We start from the raw sequence: 9420 nt of genomic DNA, 5'->3' as shown, positions 1-9420 counted from the left end.
TGACCGCTGAATAAAAACACTGAGGACGCATTTTTACAGGGTTAGCCTCCATCTGAGGTGAATATATTCACAAATTCCAGCGAGATGACTTGTTTACCACTCTGTCTATAGATGGTTTTCACTCACGTGACTTGGTGGCCATATTGGTGTACAAAACAATACAAAATGTATGCATGGAATATGCATAAAAATAGAGTTTGGTTCCCAAAGGATATTGTTCTTGTACACCAACATGGCCGCTGTGACGTCACGTGAAAACGATCTATTGTTTAGTTTCAAATGGACCTTCTTGGTATGTACGTTTTGTTTTCCCATTTCACACCACGTGATGCTCCCAAGGGAATTTTCCTTTGTTTTTTCAAAAGTTATGCATGCATATGCACGTGCATAAGACGACATTTGAAAGAAACTGTTCCATAGAGTAACATCACGTGGTCTGAAATGGGAAATATTATTATTATTATTATTATTAATTTATTAATTTAACTTATTTCTTAATTTGTTAATTTATTAATTTAATTTATCTTTTTGAGGCTTTTTATAATTGTTATTAGTAGTGTTTTTTTTCGACAATTCTCTTTCGTATACAAGAAGAATGTGCATGGGGTATATAATTTTAATATTCATATTTTTGAATCTGTAAATAGTCTCTTGAATAAAATTTTTAAAAAAAATTATTATTATTATTATTATTATTATTATTATTATTATTATTATTATTATTATTATTATTATTCTCTTCAAGTTTGATTAAAACCAGAAATGCATGGGTTTTACTTTTTGGCGATGAGTTGGCAAATTGGAATCGTATTCCGGTCCTTATTTTCCCTTTTAGGGCGAAAGAAGTAAAGGAACACGCGTTTTTCAAAGACATGGATTGGAAACTAGTTGAACTCTTAAAGGTAAGTGATGACGAGAACAGTTTATGGAAATATTTCATTTCTTGGCATTGTTCAGTTATTCCGGGTGAAACCTCACGGCTTTTTGAGTCATACCCTACTGATTTAACATGCCATGTAATTTTATCAATTCACATCACTTCTTTATAGTGTCACGAAATAGGGAGTTTAAAAAGTGACGATAGCCACGTTAACCACCGTTTTCCGGAAATCGGTCATGAATGATGATTTTTTTTTTCAATAAAATTTTCTGGAGTGTAGAAACGTGAGCGGAGATTCAAAGAATATACCGAACTTTGGAATTTTTTTTCAGTGTCTTAAAAAGCTTCAATTCTGTCGGCGCTTGGCAAGTTATTTGCAAATATGCTTAAATACAGAATACAGGATTTTAAAAAAATTCATCGACCAGTTTTTCAACTAGACCTCCAGACGTTCTGGGAACGAAGTTTGACGAATTTCCGCAAAATATAATGCTTTCCGTTGAAGTTTGTCAACGGACATCAAAAGCAGTTTATATCATGAAATTTCACGGAGAGTTAGCTTGATACCTCTAAAAGGCTTACATGACAAGCGATTCTTCTATATATTAAAAACAGCGCTTCTTTTGAAAGTTATTGTACTCGAGTAACGACAAATTGAGTATTTTAGGCGTAAAAACTTCTCTCTCGAATAACTTAAAATCGGCTTTTACGATTTTCTTCAAACTTCGTCAAACGTTAGACAAACACCTCAGGATTAGTACCCTGCGTATCATTTCAAAAGTTTAGATCGAATAAAAACCATGACGTCACTGTTTCATTGCCATGGTAACCTAGAACGCCATATCAAGTACATTTTTACAAACTTCAAACTTCCTCTAGTACGTGGTTAAAGTTTCAAAGCTGTAGGTGCTTGCATATAAGAACTGTGGCCGTCTAAAGTCTAATGGTATAGGCTAGATGTATTGTGGGAAGCCTCCTTAAGAGAGGAAAAGTAATCGTGCTGCACGTGCAGCACGCATTTTAGCACTTGCACATATTTTTGCGGCACTTTGCTTTGCACGACGACGTCAAATCACTGAAATAGGGACCTTACGATAGGACGACGAGATGACGACGACGGCTACGAAAACGTCACAAAACAATGGGCTTAATTAATGAACAAAAACAAAGGCTCTGCACGCTCTGCACGTGCGTTTTGCATTTTGGTACATTTCTTCGCCGTCCTAGTCCTGACAACAAGGAATTTAAGAAACGACGACGGCTACGACTACGACAACGCCACAAAGCAATAATATCATTGGTTAAAAGAGCATAAATAATCGTGCTGCACGTGCAGCACGGAATTTAGCAAGAATCTTAGCGGTACTTTGCATAACGACAACGTGAAATCACCAAATTTGATGTTTTGACGACAACGTGAGCATGCAACAGAGAATCTCTCATTCTCTATTTTAACTCTGAAAACGCTCGTACCAATTTATTTATAGGATACTTCGCCCACATTGTAGGACGTGAAAGAGACTGAATAATCGCGAAAGACTAGCGACGGTGAATTGAATAAATTTGACGTTGTGTAGAGGACGTGAGAACCTGACGATACGTTTCTAATTTCTTCCCAAACAACCACACCATTCATGCCAATTTTATTCCCACAATGTTGATAAACAGTTTCCATTCCGAACGACTTGGAGTTATCACGAAATTATACAAAGTCTGGCCGGTTGAGGCCGGTTTGGACATCAAAGGGTTCACTCACTGAAAAACTATGTCCCCATTAATCGCTCGCTGAAAAACCCCATTAACGGGAATCATATTTTGAGAAAATGTTCTCGTTGGCGTCATCGTCATACTTTCGTAAGGTTCCTATTGGCGGTTTTGACGACAACGTGATCGTATAAATGTGAACCTGTGACTCTCTATTTTTACCATGTATCCGCTCGTACCCAAGGTATGTTTAGAATACTTTGAGCACATTGTATGACGTGAACGAGATGTAATATTCGCGAAAGACATGCGGAAGAGTAAAGTTATATTTTGAAGTGACATTTTCGTCGACGTCGCTGTCGTAGCTCTTTAAGTCCCCAATATCCCTGCAACGGCTGAAAACTACCTTCATATTTGTAAGCATTGATATTGGTCCTAAGAACATTAGATCGGCGGTAAAATCCCGTGACTGCGTTTGCTCTAGGTTAGTGAGATTATTACTGCGCCAGCAAAAGATTTAAATTCATATTGCCTCTCCAGATTTACGGGCTGGGTACTAGCGATATCGTAAATAAACCGTGACCTAGCGTAGCCTTCCCAGAAAAAAAGAAACTCTTTTTTTGAAGAAAAAAAGGAACTTTTTTATAAGGGCGTTCAGGCAGGGATTAAGAAAAATTTTAAGGACATACTAAGAACATGCCCAGGCTGAAAGTCAGTGAAGAACCTCTTTAGTTTGCTCATTGGTACATCGGTGGTAATCATGAGAGATTTTTGCGGCAAAAACTTACGCTTGTGTTCCCAACAAGGAAATCATGTGCCCTAACACTCAAGTATTTCATTTTTCGTGAGGTCATGAAACAAATTTTTTATTATTTTCAGTACGAACCGCCTCTCAAGCCTCCAAGAGGTGAGGTCAACGCCGCTGACGCCTTTGACATCGGCTCATTCGATGAGGATGACGTCAAAGGAATAAAGGTAATGGTTTTTCTTTTACGGTAATACAGCTGTTTTGCCCCGCTCCAGATACTACTTTTGTGGTTTTGTGGGTTCCAGAAAGAACATCAGCCTGTAGCAACCTGGCTATGGAATGTATGCAGTTACGCTGCTGCAATGCAAACCTGAATTCTGCCAAACTGATTGAACTGTTGCCTTTCAGATGACAGATGGTGATCAGGATATTTACAAAGATTTCAACCTCACGGTCTCGGAAAGATGGCAGCAAGAAATTGCAGGTATTAATAAAATTAACACAAGTACAAGTCCAAACAAGTTAACTTCTCCACAACTGAGTTTCTGTTATTCACTCAACCAATACACTAGCTCCTACATTTAAGAGTCGTAGTCTTAAAATGCCTTCTGCAGGTGCAGCGCATTTGCTTTCCCAGCGTCGTTATTGTTTTGCCGGGTAGTAAAATCATTTAATAATTTACCTTCGAGGTTTCTCGACATTATCCTCTATGACTGAGGAAAATAATGACTCGGGTACATAATTTATTTTTCTATTTCCCTTTCTTCCGTTTTTTTCGGATTATTTAAAACTAGCAAGACACCCGTTTTAGCCAGTCTGAAACCTAGTACTTCATTTCTTTTTTATTATGACCATGTGCGGGGTGATTGTAGCAAGGGCGCGCGCATTTCAGTAAACGCGTTGACAATTCTACCAATTGTTTTATGTTCTATTTCTGATTGTAATGCTGTGATTCGAATTTCAGAAACTGTATTCAAGGTTGTCAACGAGGAGCATGACAAGTTAGAAGCCAAAAAGAAAGCGAAACATCAGACTTCAATAACAGGTTAGCTTAATGCCTTGGTTTAATTTTCGCGGAAAGTGTCAATGCCTTGTCCGTATGCGTCTCGTTTGGTTCCCTCTGTCTTCATTCTAGACGGAAAGAACGACAGATGCATATTCCGTCAGAGCGGATTAAACATTTTTGGTATATTAACAGCCATTAAAGTTGTAAGGCAAAGACGTAAAACCAGCTATCTTGATTTGTCTCCCGTATCTTTGTTAAGGGAAGTTCCAACCTAGCATCCATGCAACCACTGTACTTACAAAAGCCGGAAACTTCTCCAAACGTGATTATCTTAGGTCTTACCGTATCTGAAAGGGAACATCTTTAACGTCCACCAAAAGAATATTTACGTCGTGGTTTCAGGTGTTTCTTTGGCAAGATTAGCTCTTGGTTTTTGTCCCACAACCGGTTTACAAAGCAGTAGTTTCAAGTAAACTTCAGTTACTCGCAGTTCAAGTAAATGTTATTGTTGAGATAAGATACTACATCGCAATCATAATAAGTACATTTTAAGTTGCAGAAGATGGCGATCACTTGCTAGAAGGCTACCTATACAAACTGGGCGGAACTTTGATGAGTAACTGGCCGAGGAAATACTTCCACCTCTTTCCGAACCGACTGGAATGGCGAGGAGAGCAAGCTGGGGTGAGTGATATCAGAACATTTCTCTCCTCGTGAACCCAGTTTTGCCGTAGGACGCGCGTCGGAGCGGCGGGAACTTTTCCTTCTCGGTGGTTACTGCCTTAAGGTGAAAACATTGTTGTGTTAAAAGTTGTCAAGCGTAACATGGCGCACAGGGCGATTTTGTTGCGATAACATGTTGCAGGTTTTTGAATCGCTTTCAAAAATCTGCAACATTGTTTGCCTGAATTTTTATTGTAGTTGGTGCGTGTAACAGACCCCACCGATGACTTTTAACGCAACCTCGTCCCAGAATGCACCACGGAGAACCGAAATAAGTCACGTGGGCAATCACGTCAACAGGGACCGCCATATTTGGCGCCGGGGTTTTGTCGATCAGGAGCCTGGGCTCAAATATTGCGAGCAATCGTCTCTTATAACATACTGTTGCCGCAACAAAGTTTCGTTAAAAGTTGTTAAAATCGGCGTTAAACATCGACTTGTGTAACATCACCTTTAAGCGGGTAGACACACATGCCATCACCGAGTTAGGGGAAGTGAATGATTCAGTAAGTGAGCGTCAGAGTGAGTATCAATGTTCTTTGCCCTTTGGTAGACCATGTTCTGCGCAATCGCGAGGTCATGCGCAGTTCGAATGCTGTTCATTCCTCGATTTTTTCAGGCTTCCTTTACAACTGCTTAACCCGTTCATCCCTAAAATCGTCTGGTTTAAAAAATGTAAATGTAATTGTAATAAAATGTAATGTAAATGTAAAATGTAAATGATTTGTTTATGGCGGAAGTGCACTTTAACAATTTAAAACAGAAACGTGATTAATTTAAGAACTCCAACTGACGGGAGGCAACCAGTTGGTTGTTTACAAAGCGTGGTAGAGTTGAATCTGGGACAACCGGAAATAAATCCAAACCAGAAGTTAAAACGGGATTTGAACCCGGGGTTACCGCATGCAAACCCGACGCCCTAACAACTGGACGATGCCGCCTCTTTTAAGTTTCACTCGCAAGAGGGAAAGCAGGGTCAAGGTTCTCATTTGCAAAGACCTTTCCAACTTTCATTTCCTTCCATGATTTCCGCAATTCAAGTATATTCTTAATAGAGTTCACCACCTCTGACACAACTTATTTCCAGTTTCCTCAATAGTAAGGCACATTTTATCTCTGGTCACCTGTTTTGAGTCGTCATCTGACATGAACGCAGTTTTAAGTGACTTACGCTTGCACGCTCAGCAGAGAATTGTTTCGAGCTTGCTTAAATTCGATCATTGTGTCCCACATATGGTCAATCTCGTTCCCAGAGCCCGCTTTTCTTTTGGTTAGTACCAAGAACACGGACTATGGCCAGGGCCAATTTATGCGCAGTCGGGGCGAAAGTCCATTTTTGTAACTATTGGCAAACACTGTTGCTCCCAATTTCTGAGTCTGCGTAGACGAATTGGAAGTCCGTGATTCGCAAACTTCCTGCTTTGCAATGACCAGGGTCCGTGTTCTTGGTGCTGACTGAAAGAAAAGCGAGCTCTAGGGGCGAGATTGACATATGGTAACCAATACAGCTCTGGAGAATTTGCGCATACACAAACCCGGCCGAATAGTTAAACATAAGATGTTTCTTACAGCAAATGCCCAGCCTCTTATGCATGGAGAACATCACAGGAGTTGAAGAGACGCAGGTCAAAGGCTTCAAATGTATCAAGATTAGCACGAATATCCGCGATAACAGAGATCATATTCTCAGAGCAGAGGTGAGTCACGCTTGTATTGATCGTGCACAGTTCCCTGAAACGATCTCTGATTCACTTTTTTTTCCGAGTTTTCTTTCTAAGCTAGAAACTGTGACTATATCCCAAAGTCGCCTTGATTATGGATGTTCTTTCTAATCGTTTTGCTTTCTGTCTTTCCTGCTCTTCTGTCTTGTCCTAAGACCGAAACAGAATTTCAAGAATGGATGAAAGAGATCAAACAGTCATTCCAGCAGGCGCAGGTCATGATGCGCGCAGGCGCGAAAATCATGAGTTCGGGTCATCGTTACATCACGCAATACAGCAAAGAAGAAAACGGCCCCTTGTCGCCTTAACAGGAAAACAAATCGTACTCATGCAGAATACCGGTCATGTAAATACACACAGAAACAGAGAGATCCGGCTATAATCAAGAGCACTTTAGAATGCTTCTGTTTTGTCAGCAGCTGTGAATGTGACGTAGCCAGTAGGCGTTGTTTGATTGGTATAGTAGCTATCTGATGTGGTATGCTGGTCTATTGGCACGCAAAAGATAGCAGATTATTCGCGCAGATCTCTGGGGTACTACAAAAACATTACCAGGGGACTGGGCAACGGAGTATGGGAATTTCAAAGATGGAGAACGTCTCTGTGACGTGGAAGGAACTCTGTAACGGAGGCCTTGATGACGGACTTACGGCGTTCTTTCCATACTTAAAGACATCTCAATTTCGTCTTCTTGTGGTTTATATGTGGTATAAATGGTATAAAGAATTTCTTCGGATCTGTGTTTGCCTCAAAGGCTGGTTTTTGTTAGCGATACAAGCTTTAGCACCCGAAGTGTGCGCAGACGCATCGACTTGGCCACGTTAATTTGTATCTCTTGTCCTAACAAGAAAACTGATGAGTTCGAATTTGTTGCTTATGCTTGCGTTGCTAGTGACAACTAGCTTGCCTTAAAAGAAAAACAATTGGTGTCCATAGGTTTATTATGAAATTTCCTCGCCTTTTACACTTGTACAAAAATCTACAGCGATTCTTAACTGAAAATAATAATTCTGCCTGAGTTTATCGGCTTTTAGTAATTCATCTATCGTGGTTGTTCTAGCTAAAGATTATAGCTGGAAGAAGAGAAATATTAACAAAATGATTTAAAAAAAGAGTAGTTTGAGAACTTGGCATCGAACCAAAGTAGCATTTTTTGCCCCTTTGTTTCAGAACTGAAAAAGTCAGTTTTCCCGATATCTTATTTATTTGTAAGACAGTTAGGTTCAGTACCTTCAAGAGAGTTAGTCTGATTTTGTGTATGTTAGCTGAATACACTTGTACTCTTGTGGTATGATCAGTGCAGAGATGGACTTGCGCATGCTCCGTGTATTTGTTCTTGAAGTATTTCTTTAACATAATATTGTAAGGAGAAACATTGACAGATTATCGTGGTATTCCTAACAGCGGTAATTTCGAGATTCTATGAAGGGGATCTTCTGCTCATAAGGAGATTGATGGAAAGGCTGGTCCCAATAAGGAGATCAGCTCTTGATTTAAAATTTGCAGGGGTTGAAAACATGTAAGAGATCTAGCAGTTAAGTGAACGTATATATGTTATTAAGAGTAACCCTAAGAAGTGGAAGTGAAATGGAAGTAAAACGCATAAAGGTTGTAACACGTTTTTAGCTCATGCTGTCGTGAATTTCAACAGCAGTATGAACTTTTGGTAGACTGCTGATAAAGTTGTAGCCTGTGAACGAAAAGAACCTAACACTTTCATACTATTTAACATACATAAGTTGCGGGAAACCTTCGACAATTGATGGACTACCACTCTTAATTAAACGACAAGGCTGCCGAGTATACAGATTAATAACATACCTTTAGTAAAAGAAGATATGGAGTGTTTTTACCCGCTTGATCAGTAACCTTGTTTTTCCACCGAAATAAAAGCATGATAATAGAGCTCAATTCACAAAGGACGAGTTTAGGCTTTTGTACATTATGCTAGCATTATTCGAGCATTTTAGTGGCATTTTCCCGGAAAATTTTTTTTTTCGAGAGACTAAAAAAGAAATTATTTTTCACAGAAAAAATGAAGACTAAAACTCAAAAAAGCAAATGCCACCCTGATAGAGCTGAGTGTGGACTGAGGATAAGTCAGCGGTTTTACGTTTCAAGAGGCTAGGCAGCCATTTTTTTTTCTTTGTGACTCCTTTGGTCTGTTATCGATGTCCGATCAGTCAGCTAAAAAAGTAACAATCCTGACAAGGCGTACGTTTTTGTAAGTGTTAACAGTTAACACCATGTCAAAAATGTTGAAATTAATTAAAAAACCGTTTGTATAATGAGCATTATCCGAGCATTTTAGTGACTTTTTTTGGGACGACCGAGCATTTTAGTGGGAGAACTGGAGCATTAAGATGGAGCATTTTAGTGGGGAAACAAAAGCATAATGTACAAAAGCCTAGACGAGTTGGGGACACCAACGTGGCTGCCGTGACGTCACGTGAAGACACTCTATGTAAGATTTCTTTGCTCAGTGGTTGGATTCTCTTAGGAGGGATCAAGGTGTGAAGGGAGAGAATCAGTACTCTCAACAAAGGGTAAAAATCATGGATCTGTAAATGTAGAGGGATTACTTTGCCACACCCCAAAAAAGGTTTGAAACTGTCCATGTCATGTGTGACAGAATCTT

General features: G+C 39.5%; 1 protein-coding gene across 2 annotated transcripts in view; it reads left to right on the top strand.

The window, feature by feature from the left end:
* Nucleotides 1-8402, top strand: part of LOC137974851 (G protein-coupled receptor kinase 3-like) — a 32005-nt gene extending 23603 nt beyond the window's left edge. Inside the window, exons 17-23 of one of the 2 annotated variants that reach the window (XM_068821842.1) lie at nt 836-902; nt 3464-3559; nt 3741-3816; nt 4297-4377; nt 4892-5022; nt 6633-6758; nt 6938-8402. In XM_068821842.1, the coding sequence (XP_068677943.1) occupies nt 836-902; nt 3464-3559; nt 3741-3816; nt 4297-4377; nt 4892-5022; nt 6633-6758; nt 6938-7090 (730 nt within the window). In that variant the 3' untranslated portion in view covers nt 7091-8402. The remainder of the gene's footprint in view (nt 1-835; nt 903-3463; nt 3560-3740; nt 3817-4296; nt 4378-4891; nt 5023-6632; nt 6759-6937) is intronic. The other variant, XM_068821843.1, reaches the window with a different exon arrangement.
* Nucleotides 8403-9420: the final 1018 nt, after the last annotated feature.

Source organism: Montipora foliosa, chromosome 11 (assembly GCF_036669935.1).
Source record: "Montipora foliosa isolate CH-2021 chromosome 11, ASM3666993v2, whole genome shotgun sequence".
Classification (NCBI taxonomy): Eukaryota; Metazoa; Cnidaria; class Anthozoa; order Scleractinia; family Acroporidae; genus Montipora; species Montipora foliosa.
The sequence above is the reverse complement of the archived record's forward strand: the minus strand, read 5'-3'. Positions and strand labels throughout refer to the sequence as shown.